Raw genomic sequence first — 18,653 nt, 5'->3', positions numbered from 1 at the left:
TTTGAAACTCAGCACTGTCATGTACTAATGGGGTGACGTTGGGCAAGTTACTTAATCTCTCTATTCCAACATCTCTCATTTGTGAGAAAACAATATTACCAGTCTCAGGCTATTATTAGGGTTAATGAGAATGTGTTAAAACATTTAGTACCGTCCTGAGCACGTACATAGAAGATCTCAGGAAGTCATGGCTCCTTTATAAACTCTTAGAATGTGTATTTTGACTATTGGCACATGACCTCAAAAGTCCATGGCCTGTGGCAGTTGTAATTTTGATGAGGAACAGATGAAATCCTGTTCTTGAGGAAGCTAGTATCCTGGATAAAAATTGTCTTAATTTGAGTTAGCCTAGGTGATAACCCGTGTTTGCGTCAGAATCTGACAGTCATTTTCGGAAATTTTTTTAAAGCATTTGAAAGGATCACTTAAACTTTTTAGTTTACTTTAGCCTACACTTTCTGCTGTACAATCTAATGGACATGATAGGGAACTCAAAACAGGCCGCTCATAAATGTCGGGGTCTGCTATAATCTTACTGGGCTTTGAGTTCTTGTAAACAGTGAGAGAGGGGTCTGGTGTAAAAATGATTATCTCTTCTCATGGTACCAGAGAGCATATCTTTTTTATAATTTAATTGCACTTATGTGATGGTAACAAGGATTATAGAGGTGGGAATAACAAATGCTGAGCTTAGATAAGCTTACGTGAATGAATCATAAGGGACTACTAAGATTTTTCTTACAAACTGCCTGGAGCAAATAGAGGAAGATGGAAATGGAGTGCAAACTCTACTATTGTCCAAACCTCTGTTTTCTAAAATGGACAGCTTGGTGCCTCGCTAGGCGGAAGGGACAAGGTCTGTGCGTTAGTATTCTGTCGCCCCAGAAATAACTTGTGCCCTGAAGATTCTTGCAGGAGTGTTGACACAAGTGCGTAATAATAAGCTGCTGAAAAGAGAAATAATACTGATTTGAAAAGCTACTGAGAAAGGTAGCCTTAATTGTTTAGGGAATGGGATCATAGAAACATGTTGGTCGCTTTGAAGTGTTATAGCTAGCTTAATTTTTTAGATCCCTGTTTCTGAAACTGGGATATGAATACTCTTAGGGTACAAGGTGTTATAATTCCGGGGTACTTGAAGCCACAAGATAAACATGATCCATCTTCTTGGAGCTTCAGTTATGCTCAGTGAGGGGGCGGTGAGTTAAATATTTAACCGGTAAGTAATTTAAAGTATTTTTATATTGAAACAAATGTATATTTTTGGAATAGCATGTAAACTTTGACTGCGATAACACACGTCTTCAACGAAATGGGGCATGAGTGCTTGGGCTGGAAAGTGGTCTTTAAATAGGTGTTTCAGTGGAAACATTTGAGAGGTGATACATTTGAGCCATAGAGCAGCTCTACGGTCCAGCCCCTTACTTTATCTCCTGCCTACCGTGGAATATGGACATTAGATTGTATTAAAGGGACTTGCTTGCATGCATGGTCCTCCATAAGCCTCACATGGGCAAGAGCTCAGGTCAGATTGGTAGACAGTTTTAGATGACTGGACCAAGTCATAGAAATACTGTCATCAGGCCCATTCCAATGAATTATAACTTAAGAGAAAAGAGGAAGCAGTGATCAAAATCATAGGTCTAAAACTGTAAATCCATTGAAATGGAATTTTGGAAGTGTCTTAGTAACCCAAGCAGAATTAAAAATTCATACCCTGAGTCCCTGCGACACCCTTACTCTGACCTGCTGGCTATAAATTTGGAGTTTTCCCACTACCCTTTCAGGATTCCAGACATTTAGAATGCCTCAGTAACTCTAGCAGAATTAAAATTTATATTGATTTTTCCAGTTGCCCCCTCATCCCCTCCAACTCAGAGTTGTCATAAAATGGCCAATCCCAAAGATAATCCTGCAAAAGCAACTCTTCTTTTAAAAAAACAACAACAACAACAACAAAAAACCCTTCTGAACTGTTTTGTGTATTTTATAATTACTAAGTTTTGTTACTAATATACTGTTCTTTTTTATTTCTTAATGTAAAGTGACTCTTACGTTTTCTATATTGATAATGCCTGAACTTTGAATCCAAGTTTTGTATTTGAACCTATTTGGTTCTAAATATCCTGAAGCCTGACTATCTCTGAAACGATGTGAATTGGATCAACCCAGATGTGTCTGTGCTGTATCTGCAATATCTGTGGAACACTTGTAATGTGCCCATTCCATATTTTGAACACTTGCCTTTCTATTATGTGCCAAACGAGAAACAAACCTATTGCAGTCAGGTCGATTCCGACTCAAAGCAACCCTATAGGACAGAGTAGAACTGCCCCATGGGGTTTCCAAGGAGTGGCTGGTAGATTTGAACTGCTGACTTTTTGGTTAGCAGGCAAGCTCTTAACCACTGCGCCACCAGGGCTCCAGGTACTACATTAATGTTCGGGTTTCAAAATGAGTAGGAAGAGGATGCTTCTCCTGAGGCTCTTGAGTGTGATAAGTGTTACTACTGCTCTGATAGAAGAGTGTTCAGGGTGCAGGGAGGGTTGGTCAGTTGGAGTAGCTGAGGCGTTGGGAGAGGCTTTCTAGAGAAGAACTTGATCTAGGTGTAACAGGACATACTAAAGAAGCATAAAACGCGAATTTGATTTTGATCCTATTAAGGGAGTGCAGTGCTATCAGTTCAAATCCCAGTTCTCTGCTCCTTCTGTTCTGACAGCAGCTGCACATGCAGCACTTCTTCCTCTGACCCTAACCACATGGAGGTACGTCAGCTCCTACAAGCTAAGGGGCACAGTCCTCCAGACTGCTAAGTCTGCTGAAGACTTCAGCTGCCAGCCACAAGCTTGGGAGTCCCCATGACACCCTCGCTTCTGACCTGTGGGTACAAATCTGGAGCGCTCTTTCTCCCCTGTCAGAATACCAGCCATAAGCTCATAAGTTCCTAGCTCTCTCAGTTCTGGCTTGCTGTCTCCTAGTACTCCCTCAGGTTTGATAATTTGCTAGAATGACTCATGGAACTCAGGAAAGCACTAATGTACAATTATTATTACAGCAAAAAGGATACAGCTCACAACCAGTTTCCCAACATGGAGCTTTCGTGTCCCAAAAAGGGTTGTGCTACTCTCCTGCATGGATGGATGTCTTTCACTAACCAGAAAGCCCATGGAGCTTCCATTCCAGAGCCTTTATTGCGGCCTCATTATATAGGCACAGTCGATTGCGTCATGCCCATCCACCCCCTGCCTCCTCCTTGAGGTTGGCTGATGTTGTGAGGTGATCTCTTTGTCCTGGCTAGCCCCCTCTGAGTCACTTCACTAGCATAAATCTTCAGGTGTGGTGTGGCGGCCTTGTCAAAGACATTTCCATCACTGGGGGATTTCCAAGGTTTTAGATGTACCTCTCGGGAACCAAGGACAAAGACTAAATTATTTCATAAAGCTAACTTCATAGGGAGGAAGGCCTAGCTGTGCAGCTTAATAGCTGTATGGCCACAGGTGTGACTTCTCAGGTCTGCCTTTTCTCATTTGTAAAATGACATATCTACCTTGTTGTAGACTGTTACTTTCTTGGTGCTGTTCTAACAGAAATAATCACAAGCGGGTAGCTTTAATAAACAGGATGTATGTTCTCACCATTTAGAGGGCTAAAAGTCCGAATTCAGGGCACCAGCTCTATGGGAAGGCTGTCTATTGGCTGTGAGAGAAAATCCTTGTCTCAGCTTCTAGAGCCCCTCGCTCCTGGGTTCCTTGGTGATCTCCACATGACATCTTTTTTTCCTCTGTTTGTGTTGTGTTGCTTCTATGCCTAATCTGCTCTTTTTATATGTCAGAAGTGATTAGGTTTGAGACATATCCTACACTGATACAGCCTTATTAACCTAACAAAACCCCTAGCAAATGAATATATCCACTGGTTTAGGATTCCAGCACGTTTTTGGGAAGCACAAATTTGTAGCATTATATAGGCTATGACAAGTATTTTTGCCCTCAAGTATTGTTGGGGGGAAAACATATACTGTATATATAAATAGTTTTTATATACACGTAAACGGTAATGTGCTATGTAGAAGTGAAGTGATGGCCTTTAGACACAGCTTAGCAGTTGGTGGTCATTGTATATATTTTCGTTAAACTGAATAGTAATGACCGCTAAAAACCAAACTGAACTCACTGCCATCGAGTCGATTCTGACTCATAGCAACCCTATAGGACAGGGTAGAACTTAGCCCCGTAGAGTTTCCAAGGAGCGCCTGGTGGATTCAAACTGCCAGCCTTTTGGTTAGCAGCCAAACTCTTAACCACTAAACCACCAGTGTTTCCTGGTGACCACTAGAAAGTAAAAAGCTAAATGAATACACATTTTTGGGTACATGTACTGTTGTATCCATAGGATAAATTCTTAGTAATTGAGTTGCTTATGCATTCCTAGAAGAGGAAATGGCATGTACAAAGGCCCAGAGGCAGTAAAGAAGCCTGGATCGTTCTGGTACGGAAAGCAGTTCAGTGTGATGAGAGCAGAATGTATGAGACAGGACACAGATCTGCTGATAGGGCCCTGCAGGACCCTGTAGGGCATGGGGCTTAAGCCTAAGAGTTTGCAGCATGGGAGGCTTCAGGAGGGAAGTCTCTTTGCTGATAATTGATTTACATTTTAGAAGCCTCTGACAACTGTGAAAAACCAGGAGGGCATATTGAAGCAGGGAGACTAGTTAGACCATTGCCTTGGTCCAGGCGAGATTTAACGCTGGCTTCAAGTAGGATTTTTTCAAATTGGATAGAGGATCTCACCAAGATTGCTGTTCCAGCCTAGTTTTTTATAACCTTTCTTCGTGTTAAACGTTACGAACTTTTTCCTCTTAGATAGCCTATGTTACTTACATAATAACTGACAGAACTACCCAGTTTCTTATTGCTGGATGTTCATTGGTGCATGCACGTGCTCCCTTGTGTGTGCTTAGTTTTCTAATCTTACTTTGGGGATTACAGTCCCTTATTTTGGCCCTAACTTATACTTGATCTCTTCCCCTATTCTTGGCTTTGAGTCAGAGTCAGGTTAATTAAAATTTGAGTGCATGGATTTTGAGAAGTCTGTTTTAGGCACTCAGAAACCTTTTTTATCTTGTTATTGATTGTGTTCTGAATGGTACATATTTGTATCTAGATAGCTTAGCTAATGGCTAAGTAGATTATCCTGTTAAGTATATAGCTATAAATGCTTTAAGGATTTTTCACACTGAAATTAAATCCCTTATTTTGAAAAAGGCAGATGATACACTAGTTTCCCAACAAGGAAGGAGGAAGTAGAGTCCTAAAATACCCTAGATTGGTGAGGGTTTTTGAAGTATTAAAGCAAGTATCTCGATTCTGTGTGTGTGACAGGAAGGGAGGAAAATGTACAAACGGATGGTTACACCCTGACTTTGAGCAGCTTTTCTAGTTTGAAGTATATCCTAATGGAGTGAGGAAAGGGCCAGTCTAGTAGATTGTATCTTCTGTTTGTGGCATTTTTGCCTAAGATAGGGACTCTTCTTTAAATTCTTTGGACTGCGGGAGTGAATGTATATCTTCATCTAAATAGGTTTCAGAGACTTGTGCCTAATTTCTGGGTTGCCTACAATGGACCTGCAAAGCCAGAGGGAACCCCCCCCCTGCTTTTCTCCCTACTTTTGTGCAGCCTCACTTTGTGTGGTTGTTAACTTTTCCTGCCTTGTTTACGCAGGACTTTTTCATAATCTTTTGATAATCTCTCTGTGATAGGAATGGACCATCCTGGGAGGCCACTGTTGGTTACCATCTCTATTTCTAGTGTAACCCAGATGAACCACTGAAAGTTATAAATTATTTCAATTCACTACTTTTTATTTGTTTAAATAAACTCTAGTATATCATAAAGCAAGGTTCGAGATTTTAGAGTCACAGAGATATGAATAGTATTATCCTATAAAAAAATTTTTTTTTTTTATTATATAATGCTAGGGGATACCCTAGTTCTTTTAAGTATTTCTCATGTTTCTGTTTTACTTGTATCTTATGATTTTCTATCCCTGTTTAAATTTTTCATTTAAGTATATGTTGAGACTATAATAGTGACTCTTGGTTTCACCTTTGGAATAAATTTTTTATTTTTTTTCTTCTTTCTGTTCTCTTGTCAGACAGGATCTTGGTCTCTTCCCGTCTCCTTGTGTGCAGCTCAGCAGCAATGGTTTTGGTTTTTTCGTATACATGTATGGTGGTGCAGTGGTTAAAGTGCTCAGCTGCTAACCAAAAGGTTGGTTCGAACCCACCAGCCCCTCCATGGGAGAAAGATGTGGTAGTCTGTTTCCATAAAGACTGCAGCCTTGGAAACCCTATGGAGCAGTTCTACTCCGTCCTGTAGGGCCGCTGTGACACAAAATCGACTCAGTGGCAGCAGGTTTTGCATACATGTATCAGTAGCCCTGGTGGTGCAGTGGTTAAGCACTCAGCCGCTAACCAAAAGGTTGGTTCGAACCCTCCGTTGGGAGGAAGACCTGGCAGTACGCTTCTGTAGAGATTAAAAATTTAGAGCCCTGGAAACCCTATGGTACAGTTCTGCCCTGTCCCATAGGGTCACTATGAGTCACAGTCAACTCAGTGGCAACAGGTTATACATGTATATCCTTTTTCTACTTTTCAGATTTCTTTTGCACTTTCTATTGAATAACTTTTTACCTGTTTTCCATATTTTATGCTACCATACTATTTTCTCAGTGGGAATGTCTTTTTTTTTTTTTTTTTTACTATTTCTTGATAGTTGTTCAGAGACACTGTATTGTCACTTATTGCTTTTAGTAAGCTATTTGCAGGTTGTTGCCATCGAGTCGATTCCAACTCATAGTGACCCTATAGGACAGAGTAGAACTGCCCTGTAGGGTTTCCAAGGAGCAGCTGGTGGATTCAAACTACCAGCCTTTTGGTTAGCAGCCAAGCTCTTAACCACTGTGCCACCAGGGCTCCTTTGGTGCAGGTATGCATTGGTAAGTTGTTGACCTTATAGGAAACATCCTTTACTAAATAAAACCAGTCTTGGTTCTTGTTAACAAGTAGCCTTTGTGAGTGTTAGGTTATAGGGATGATAGGAGAGCAGTGGCTATCAGTAGTCTCATTAGTCACTGAGACACAGAACAAAACCATTAGCTGACCCTGTCATATATGTCTATTTCTCTTTTTTTGTTTTGTCCCATCCGTCATGCCTTGAGCTTGTTTATACCACCTAAAGAGGTCTTCTAATGTTGGTGGATAGAGTGAAACTTCAATTCCCCTACTTTTTCATTGAGTCGTATATTCTGTTATTGCTTGTATGGGAATCCTGTCTGTTTTGATGGAGGTTTCATAGATTTATTATCTTGAAGAATGAACAAAATCTCCTCACAGTAGGAAACTGGGTATTTGAGTAGTTTGGATTTATGTAGACTGTATTTAGGGTAAATAACTACAGTATTTTATTTTGGGTCATTTCCTAACCCTGGTCTGCAGCGCTTTTATATCAGAATCACCTGGGAACCTTTTGAAAGCTGTGCTTCACCCTAGACCTACTGAATCAGAATCTCTGGGTAACTTTTTTTTTTCCCCCCTCTCATTTCCCTAACTCATCAGGTGATTCTGATACAGTGCTCATCAGGTTTGAGAACCAGCGCACAGATAGAGCTTACCCAGAAATCCATGGAAGTACCTGTTAGGTGTTTTGTTAATCTTACGGGGTGTGTGTGTGAGATTTATTCCTGTTTAATAGTATACTTATTTATTCAAGACAGTAGACTTGCCATTAGATAACCCTCAGCCTTTCTCATATTCCGACTATGAAAGACTGTAGGACTGCTCTAAAGTAATTGTAACTGCGAGCTACTTTCAGGGAGCACAGGAGAACAGGGAAAAGTGGGGCATTAGGTCACTGTATGCCAGCGAAAGTACCATTCTGGCTGTAGAACATGCTTGGAGGCAGCCTCCAGTCAGTACTGTGACACCAGAGTGTTGACTTCCAGATAAGCCTTGTCTTCCTTTTCATGTATAAATGTTCAGTAGATGAAATAAACAGACTACCCTTAATGAGAAGCTAGAACATGGCCTCTGAAACCAGATCACAGTAATAAATTGGAGAAAGTTTAGCTCAGCTCCACTTGGTTACATTGAGTTTCTTCTGCACAGAACTAATTCCATACATAATTAAATTTTTCCCATCTATTGTTCCCCCTACTATAGGGTCGCTGTGAGTCAGAATTGACTCTCCTGCAACAGGTTTCAGCTGTTGTTTGCCTGGCAAGATCTATCTTATCCTTTAAGATGTAGTTTTAGTAGTTTCTCTTCTTGAAGCCCTTCTTTACTTGGCCCACCTAAGCTATCCTCTGTGCAGGGGTGGTGGGAAGTACATTAACCCCTACAGGACCCATCAAACCCTACGTTCCCTGTTGTCTCCTGCCAGACAAGGAGAGCCCTGAGAACTGAGCCATATGCAAAAGACAACCTTATATGGGAGTCAGCACTCTTTGTCACAGTATTGATTGGGGGCTGCCTTCTGAGCACACGCTGTCTCTCTGCATTTCCAGCCCAAAAGACACTTTCACTGGCTTAAAACAACCTAACACCCCACTTTCCCCATGGACTTTTTTTTATTGTGCTTTAGGTGAAAGTTTACAGCTCAAGTTAATTTCTTATTCAAAATTTATACACGTACTGTTTTGTGACATTGGTTGCAGTCCCCACAATGTGACAGGATGTTCTTTTCCACCCCTGCTTCCCTGTGTCCAGTTTCTGTGCCCTCTTGCCTTGTCCTGGTTTTGAACAGGAGCTACCCATTTGATCTCGTGTATTTGATTGAACTAAGAAACATGTTCCTCATGTGTTATTTTTTGTTTTATAGGCCTGTCTACGTCTGAAAAGTAGGCTTCACAAATGTTTTCAGTTCTGGGTTAGCAGAGTGTCCGGGGGCCGTAGTTTCAGGGGTTCTTCCAGTCTCTGTCAGACCAGTAAGTCTGATCTTTTTACATGAATTTAAATTCTCTTTTACGTTTTCCTCCTGCTCTGTCCGGGACTTTATTTCTCTCATTAACTTTAAAAAGAGCAGTTGTGTCATTATTTAGTTTTTTATTTTAAGTAGTAATTAAAGGGGCAGTTCATCTCAGTTTACTCAGCATTAGGCACTTTTTGATAAAAGGGCTGATTGGTTTAGCACTTCTACAAAAAAAACTTCACCTCCTTCCATAGTAGTTTCACCGTTGCCATTACAAATATTTTATTAGTGTGTAATTCCTTGATCCAAAGCTTTTTAATTGTGTTTTCTCAAGTAAATGTTAGGCAGGGCTTTGAACCAAGTTCATTCCAGTTTAAACCCCTGTTGGGAATATGCCCTTCAAACAAGTTACCAGGAAGTTATACATGAAAATCACCTGGGGATCTTGTTAAAATGTAAGTTCTGATTCAGTATATCTGGGGTGGAAATGCACATTCTCAGCAGGGGTTTGATAATTATTTTGACTGTACCTTTTAATATTAACAAATGGAGAGAGAGGTTTTAAACAAAATACTGGAATGGTTTTAACTTTTTTAAACTTAACAGTTTTAGTTCCTTTTTAATCACTTTAAAAAAAGAAGAAGAAAAGCCCCAACTGCTGTTTTTAAAATTAATGGCAGAGGGGCACATCTGACATAATATAGCTCATAAAGTCAGTGCTCTACATCCTTCCTTGGTGAGTAGTATCTTGGGTCTTAAAAGCTTGCAAGCGGCCATCTAAGATACAACTATTGGTCTCTTCCTATCTGGAGCAAAGGAGAGTGAAGAAAACCAAAGACTCAAGGAAGCAATTAGTCGAAAGGACTAATGGCCCTCACGAACCACAGCCTCAGCTAGCCTGAGACCAGAAGAACTAGATGGTGCCTGGGTACCACTATCAACCACTCTGACCAGGATCACAATAGAGGGTCCCTGACAGAGTGGGAGACGAATGTAGAACAAAATCCAAATCCATAAAAAAGATCAGACTTACTGGTCTGATAGAGACTGGAGGAACCCCCAAGACTATGGCCCTTATTCACCCTTCTAATTTGGATCGGAAGCCACTCCCAGAGATCACCTATCAGCCAAATAACAGAGAGACCTATAAAATAAACAGTAATACCAGTGAGGAAAGTGCTCTTTAGAGCAATCAACTGTACAATACCAAAAGGGCAACTCTTGCCCAAAAGCAAAGGTGAGAAAGCAGGAAGGGGCAGGAAAACCGGATGAGTGAAAATAGGGAGAGTGCTGACACATTGCGGGGATTGCAGCCAATGTCACGGACCACTTTGTGTATAAATTACTGAATAGGAAACTGATTTGCTCTGTAAACTTTCACTTAAAGCACAATAAAAAAATAATAAAGTTAACGGCAGAGAAAAGGGAAGAGAGGCATATACATGGCTGAGTAGTTGAGTGCTGCTTCAGATAAAGGCTGCATCTTTTTCCAATTGCCATGAAATAATTGGTCACTAATGTATTTTTCTCCTTCTTGGACTAAGTCATTCTTTTCCACCTACCCCCTCTCCTTTGTTTATTACAGCTTGCAATTTGCCTGGTACCAGTTCACAGCCCTTAATGGTTGTGATACTTTGCTTTGCTATACCTTAACCTCTCAGATAAGATGGTGATGTATATATTTTCTGGAATAGCAGATGAAATGATTATTCCCATTTGGCTTTTTAAACCTAGCTTTTGTTCTAGAAGGGTAAGTAATTTTTATTCCCTTTGTCTAGTATCCTACACCTGATAAAAGTCATTTAGCTTTTTCCTTTAGTTTTCACAAGAAACTGATTACTTATTTTTAATTCCTTTTTTCTTGTTATATGGGATTTAATGTTCCATGTAGTCAGAATGGAAAGCCTGGTGCCATAGTGGTTAAGTGCTACAGCTGCTAACCAAGAGGTCGGCAGTTCAAATCCACCAGCCACTCCTTGGAAACCCTATGGGCAGTTCTCAACTAGACAGCAGTGCGTTTGGTCTTTTGGTTTTTCTTAATAGAGTGGAAGGAGCCCTGGTGGTAACAGTGGTTAAGCGCTTGGCTGCTAACCAGAAAGGTCAGTGCTTCAAACCCACCAGACCTCCATGGGAGAAGGATGTGGCAGCCAGCTTCTGTAAAAATTTGCAGCCCTGGAAACCCTTATGGGTCAGTTCTATTCTGTCCTATAGGGTTGCTATGAGCCGGAATCAACTCAATGGCAATAGGTTTGGGGTTTGTTTATAGTCAGAATACTGTACTAGACCTTTCAGTCTCCTAGGTAAAAACATTTTTCTAATTTAAAGATCTAGAAAAGAAACCTTCAAGGTATTTACTCTCTTCTGTGCCTCTTGATGATCTCAGATGGTTCCTAGTGTGCAATCTGAAGTCTGGTTTTTAGGTGGCTTTCATGTTAGACTATTTCAGAATCACTGTGGCTTGTGGAAGCTCATGGGGACTCAGGGCTGCTATCCCTTGCCAAGAAAATATAGACAGTCATCTGACCTGCTCCAGGAAATGAGTTGGGGTTTTTAGCTATCATCAGCTATCACCACTCTACTCTTACATTTTTAGTTCATGTATATTTTATAATAACCAGTCTTCCCAAATGGCTAAACTCTAGTGCTGAGTATAAAATGACATTTTGGTTGTTTTCCTTAGGGAAGTGCCTATGTAGCCATATAATCAGATGATTAATTACTGAATCTAAATGTCTTCAAAAATTAATGTATTTACAATTAGTTTTTATTTCTATATGGCAGGGATTTTTATTTAACCTGTAATTGTATCATTAGGACTTTTTATTTTCCTGTTTAAGGGATGACACAAGCATAGCAATAAGTATACAGTTAAGCTGTCACCTTAGCACACAAATATTGTTGTTTTTCTGTATACTTTCTTGTTCTTGTCATGTGCAAGAACTATTTATACAGGTTTCGTATGATAGTGATACTGATATTTGAGTGCCTGCAGTTTACCCAACGCTGTTTTGTGTTCATTGGTATAGAGGATAGAGAAGTAAAAGGCATAGTTCTTGCCCTTAAAAAGTTAATAGTCTTTTGCGGGGTGGGAAACAGACATAGAACAGTCTGCTATAGTAAAAACAAAACAAAATTGAGATCAGTCTGTACCAGTCAAGGTTACAAAGGCTTCCATGTTGGGGTGACTTGACCTGGAAGGGGATAAGACATTGGGCAATGATGTGGAAGATATCTAGCAGGAAGTTTTCAAAGGTGAGGTCGAGTGGGCAAGAGGGATGAGAGCAAATTATGCAGAGCTCTGGGACCTATGCCACAGTTTGGATTTGATTCCGTAAGCATCCCATCATGAGTGTTTTGGGTACAGGAGCCTCATTTTAGGAAGATGTAGTCTGGCAACAGTGGTGCTGGGCAGACTGGGAAAAGAGACTAGCCTGGAATGCAGTTCTGTTCCTTTTTGACTCTTTTTCCCCTTTGTTCCTGAATTTGGTCAGTCACTAGGTTCTGTCAGCTGGGTACTACCTTCATCTTACAGAAATTTAGTAATTGATCAAAGGAATCATTTTTGTGGGGAAGGTTTATCTAAGGTTTGTAATTAGCCTTGTAGGAAACAGAGGTCTTGTATTTGTTCAGCTGAAATATGTTGAGTGCCTTCTGGGCTGGCTTATAGGGATGGAGAGGAGCTTAGCATCCACCCACTGTGCCTGCCTTGTTTTATTTCATCGTCATGACATCCTCTGAAGTGGGTGTCATTATTATCCCCGTTTTATAGACGAGGAAACAGACACAGTATGGGTGCTTAGCCCAAGCCACACCACTAATTAGTGGAAGAACCAGAACTGGAATCCAGATCTCTGGCTGGAGAACTTAACCTCTTAATGATTATTCCATTCTGCTTCTCCTTTTTTTTTTTTTAATATAGAACAAGCATTTCCCCCATATTAAATATTATATTAAAACATGATTTTAATGTTTGCATAATATTCTATTTTGTGGATATATCACCATTTACCAGGTTTAACTATTCCCCTATGGTTGGGTTTTTAGGTTATTTATAAGTATTCACCTTGATTAAAATGTCCTTATAATATTTATGTTCATTCTGATTATTTCTGGGCATAAAGTCACAAGTAGAATTACTGTGTACTTCATTTATATTACCAGTTACCTTCAGTAGGATTGTGTGGTTTCACCGCACCATGAACAACATTGGGCACTACCCTTTAAAACAGCCTTAGTTGAATAGAGGTAAAATGTGTCAGATTATTTTCATTTGTATTTCTTTTAGTGTCGATGAGGTTTAGTTTTTTTTCCTTATTTATCTGCTGTTTGTATATCTTTACGTCAGCTATTTGTGTCTTTTGCCCAGCTTTTTCTTTTGGTGTTTATCTTTTTTCTTATAAATGTTACAGAGTTGTTTATGTAATAAGGATGTTAATCCTTTGTCATAAATATTGCAGATATCTTTTTCCTTGTTGGTCATTATCTTTTTAATTTTGTTGACCATGTTTTTGTCATATAGAAGAATATTTTTTACTTAAATATGATCAAATTTTTATTATTCCGATTTCTTCTAGTATTTATGCTTTTAAGCACAAAGCCTTTCTCATTCGGAGATCAGAAAACTGTTCCCATGTATTTTTTTAAATTCTTTTTTTTTCCTTCTTGTTTGTTTCTTTTTTTTTTTTATGTCATGCTACAACACAATATACTCTAGATGGAATAAAGACAATTTTTTTTCCAAATAGTTATTCCCAAAAGATGCCATTTTTCTGTCATCTTTTATGAAATAATTTTCCCCACTAATTTGAAATGACAACTTTTTATATGATAACTCTTTAAGACAACAAAGGAGTTGTTTCTCAATTCATTCATCTGTTTAAATTCACTGTCTATGATAGTGACAGTACCATGCTATATTAATTACTGTGACTATGATGTGTTAATATTTGGAAACAGAAGGTTATCAATATTCTCTTTCAGAAATTGTATTGCTATTTTCAATATCCTCGTCATTTTTCAGATCAACTCTAAAATCACTATCAAGTAGGAAGAATTAGCACCTTTATAATCTTTGGCCTTTTCAATCATGCATATAGGTAGGATTGCTCATATTTAATGAAGTATTTTGTGCCTCCTGGAAGAGTTTTGTAATCTTCAGATAAACCCCTCCCCCAAAGAAAAACCATTACTGTCGTGTCGATTCCCACTCATAGTGACCATACAGGATAGACTAGAACTGCGCCATAGGGTTTCCAAGACTGTAATCCATACAGAAGCAGACTGCCACATTTTTCTTCCGCAGAGCAGCTGGTAGATTTGAACCGCTGACCTTTCTGGTTAGCAGCCAAGTGCTTAACCACTGCACTTGGGGCTCTTAATCTTCAAGTAGGCCTTAGAAAGTCTGGGTTCCAGGTGTTTTTATTCCAGTATATTTTGTTGTGAATGGTATAACGTTCTGTATTTTTATGTATGTATTTCTATAATTCTGTATTTTTCTATTTATTGACCATATGTATATATATAATTTTACTTATAGCCAATCTTGTTTCACAAAGAATTTGAAGTCAAAACTCTAGAAGATATTGGAACAGAAAATTAGTATTACATAGTTTGAGGGAAAAAAATGACCAAGATGTGCCCAACACTAAAAAAAAAAAAAGGAAACATGATCACATTACATAGGTCTCTCACGTGAAAGAACAAAGTTCCTCTGTAGAGGAAAAGCTTTTCCGAGCATTTAACTCCAGGTGAAATTTCTCCCACATATCTGTTAGTGGAAGCCAAGGGCATCATGCCAAAGTAAAAGTCAGTGAAAGTAGTTCTGTATGGGCTACAACCGTGTGGCCCAAGTATACACAGCTTTCTGATGATCTGGCGATAAAGCCTAGAATAGAATGCTAAATACCACAGAGAGATCAGGTGCAATAAGGACAGAAGTATCCTTTGGATTTAGCAGTTATCCACCATTGATGGCCTTAAAGCAATTCAGTAGATTATTAGGGCACAGAAACCAGGACTGGTGAACTGAGGAGTGAAAGAGAGGTAAAGGAATAGAGACAACTAGTGTGGAGTTGAGCATGGAGGCAGTAGAACTGGTGGGTGTTAAATTTTGAAGTAGGGTAGAGGGACGTTTTAAGATGGGAAAGATTTGAGCAGCATAGAGCTAGCGGAGAAGAGCTCAAGGCGAGAGAGACCAAGCTGGTGGCACAAGAGCAAGGGCAGACTTCTGGGGCCTCTGTTGGGGCCCTGTATCCTCCCACTCGGTGGGGAAATGCTCAGGTGCCAGTTTTCGTCCTGCCTTTTAACCCCTCATTCCCAATTGCCAAGATGGTTTTGTCTTCGTTCGAGGGATCTTCCTTCTGCCCTACCCTTTACCCAGGAGTTGATGAAACGTTAAAAGAAAGGAAGAAAATTTTCCCTAAGTTTCAGTTTTTCACCAGAGTGAGAGAGAACAGAGTAAGGATCTGGGCTTAAGAGTTCCATTTTTATGTATGATATAAAGAGCCAGGGAACCACCCATGTTACTAAGCTCATTCGATTGTTAGTGATAGATTGGGGACTGGGGTCCAGGTTTGTTTATTCCTTGTCCAGTGCCATTGAGTTGGCGATAGCCAAACATCCACATGGAGAGATGTTCTTTAGTCAGTGAGGCTGTGGGATTGCAGATGTGGATTTGAGAGACCTCTCTGTAAAGACAACTGAAATAAAAAGGGAGGCCCGAGGAATGACTGCACAGAAAGGATCAGAGCTTTGGTGTACTCAGAAGGGCTGGTAGAGGAGCTCTCAGAGACAAGGAAGAGACCCAGAAAGGCAAGAGCCAAGGGAGGAAAGAGGCTTATGAAGGAGGACTATGAGTTTCATATTATCAGATGCCAGAAGTTGAAGATGAAGAGAACGCTGTTGGGTTAGCTGGGGTTGGTTCATGGTGGTGGGCTAAGGAAAGGGACCACAGAGGGCTAAGGAAGGAGTGGAGTCCTTTTTTTTTAGTAAGGGCAGATTCTTAAGATAGGAAAGCAAAGTCTATAAAAAGTGTATACAAATTGTATGTATAATATGATTTCATCTATAAAAAAATATATACATCCTTAGGGCAAAAAACTGAAAACACCATCGAAGTGTTATGTGATTATAGGAATTGTGAATGATTTTCGTCTTTGATATGCTTCATTTTTTTCAGGTTTCTGTAATAAGCTAATATCCAGTGAAACCTGTGAGAGCCGAAGCTCATTGGGACTGCTTTGTTTTTTCAGATCTCAAAAGTTTTCCACCTTTGACAGGGTGCAGTCTTACCACTTTTCTATTGCTCATTTTAGTGAAAAATATTTGAATTTTCCTTCTCTGATAGGTTTCCATCTTAAACAGGTACTGGCTTTCTCAGGTTTTACTGTACTTTCACGATCTGGGGGAGAGTCCTTGAAGTAGATACAAACTGCTTTTTAGAGGTGTTGGACCACAGAAAGGAGATTTGACAGTACCTAGAAGATGTGACAGACTCAAGTGGGGAGGAATGAGAGAGGGAGAGTGTGTGTGTGTATATTAAGAGAAACTGTTGAAAGCAGGAGACAGTGTGAAGAGGAAGGAAGGAGATGGATTGGAGCTGTTAGCAAGGGTAGGTAGTTAGGTGTGCACAGTCCCCAGAGAGGCAGAGGAGACCTGGTCCAGCTTATTAGATTAGTTATTGATTTAGAAGAGAGTCTGCCTTATGGAAGAAGTTAGTAAAGGGATCCACTGTAGAAGGGACATACTGAGATTTCTAACACACTTTATGGGAGAGGCTGATGGCTTGCTGCTTTGTGTCTGCTTTTTCTCTGTACAAATTGAAGCTACTGCTTTAAAACCCTGAGTAGCTGCTGTTGTTCCAGTGACCTTATGCCATGTGTCTTATCACAGCCAGAGGATGCTCTGTCAGCTCAGTTCCCTGGCAACACAGTTGGTTTCAATTTGTTCTCCTTTGTATCGTTTATTTTTCTATCTGGATTATAATCTTCTAACATCTTTTAGGTTGAACTTGGTTAATTACAAGCAATACTTAGTAGACTTTAAGTTTTTCACATTCACAGCAGACATGATAGATTTTTCTATATTCTTCAAATTGTTGTATGTTATAAAACCCTAGAGAGCTCACAGATTAAATGCTTTTCCTCCACCAGTTTTATTATTGAGGGTATTGAAATAGTCTGGGGTTATATGTAATGCCTCTCCATGAGAGCCAGCATTAGCATTTACAGCCTGTGAATTTTTTGTTCTTTGGTTTTGGTACTATTCCTAAAAATGTCTCTCAGGTAAATGGGGCTTTTTTCTAGTCTCTAAGTCCAGACATTTGGGTTATTATCTTATTTGCAGGACACTAACATTGGGACCTTCGTGGCGTGGGAAACTGCACTCTTAAAGATATATATTTGAATAATAATGGTATAAAGTAGTGCTTCTCAAACTTTAATGTGCATTAAATCACTTGCCATCTTGTTAAATTGCAAATCCTGATGGTGTGGGTCATGGGTGAGGCCTGAGGTTCTATGTTTCTAACAAGCTCCTGGATTATGCTGCTGGTCTTCAGACCACACTTTGAAGTGTAAAGATAAAAAGCTGCACTATCCAGTATGGCAGCACCTAGCCACGTGTATCTGTTGAGACTTTACAATGTAACTAGTTCAAATTGAGGTGTGTTGTAAGTATAAAATATACATGATAACACACTAACGATCAGACTTTTTTTATTTATAGGCAAATTATAAAGCACTCTACAAATGTCCCTTGGCCTTCACCTTCTACAGTAATATTTTATTATTATATTTGTCCCCACTGTCATGGAACAGCTAGTAAGAAGACTTTGCGTTGAATGTTATTGTTTTTTTGTCTTGTTTTTGAGAACAAGGTACTAATGAAAGTAGGTAATGGCAGAACAAATCAGCAGCCTAGGATGTTTCCCACCAGCCTTGGTTTTGTCCCATGCAGGTGGTGGGGTTGGCTGAGTCTGTCAAAAAAAAAAAAAAAAAACGTGGTTGCTTCAAGCTTGGCGTCTGTTCTCCAGGATTTTCATAGTCCACCTGGGCAAATGAATCATTTTGAGAAAAATTTAAGGGCTAAATCGTGTGGTTATCTTATTGGCAAACAGACATTCAAAAAAGAGTAATGGCCACAGAACCTCAGAAGGCTTTGTTAAGCATAAGCTGAATCTGAGAAAGGTGGATAAGACTTGGAGTACAAAGCAAGGAGAGGGAGATGGCAGTGGGAACAGCTATGTCTCTTGTGAAGGGACGAACGGCTTAAGAGTAGGACAACATAAATCTGAATAGGTTATCATGGGTTCAGCTTGAAGGCCAGAGGAGCATCAGATGCATCATGCATCTAGCCCTTGTGCAAAATCGTGACACACTTTCTTGAGGAAACCAAGCCTTATTCTTTATGAAACAAGTAAATCTTAACTTTCCCCTACGTAGAAGGCATAAATGGTTTCCCATTGCCAGCCATAGGAAGCACAGTTTTCTTATTTTGTCATTCAGGACCATCCAGACCGTGGTCACAACCAGCACAACTTTCTGTTACCTCTCAGCCACCCCCTCCTCTGTCCTGAGCTTTAATCTAACTCTTAATCTTTACCATAACCGATTCTCTCAGGCATTTGAGAGAGGATCTGAGAAAGGTGGGTATGACTTGGAGTTTTAGTCTACATAGGGATCCAGTCC

At 39.8% G+C, this 18,653-nt stretch overlaps 1 protein-coding gene across 3 annotated transcripts in view; it reads left to right on the top strand.

Moving 5' to 3' along the window:
• CTCF (CCCTC-binding factor) overlaps positions 1-18,653 on the top strand; it is a 44,150-nt gene that overhangs the window by 2,227 nt on the left and 23,270 nt on the right. Inside the window, exons 2-3 of one of the 3 annotated variants that reach the window (XM_023556566.2) lie at positions 1,108-1,219; positions 6,155-6,270. The exons of 1 other annotated variant lie outside the window; for it this stretch is intronic. In XM_023556566.2, coding sequence (XP_023412334.1) covers positions 6,202-6,270 — 69 coding nt within the window. In that variant the 5' untranslated portion in view covers positions 1,108-1,219; positions 6,155-6,201. The remainder of the gene's footprint in view (positions 1-1,107; positions 1,220-6,154; positions 6,271-18,653) is intronic. One more of the 3 variants, XM_023556568.2, reaches the window with a different exon arrangement.

This window comes from Loxodonta africana, chromosome 21 (assembly GCF_030014295.1).
Source record: "Loxodonta africana isolate mLoxAfr1 chromosome 21, mLoxAfr1.hap2, whole genome shotgun sequence".
Lineage (NCBI taxonomy): Eukaryota > Metazoa > Chordata > Mammalia > Proboscidea > Elephantidae > Loxodonta > Loxodonta africana.
Note: the sequence above shows the minus strand (reverse complement) of the source record. Positions and strands in the feature narration are given on the sequence as shown.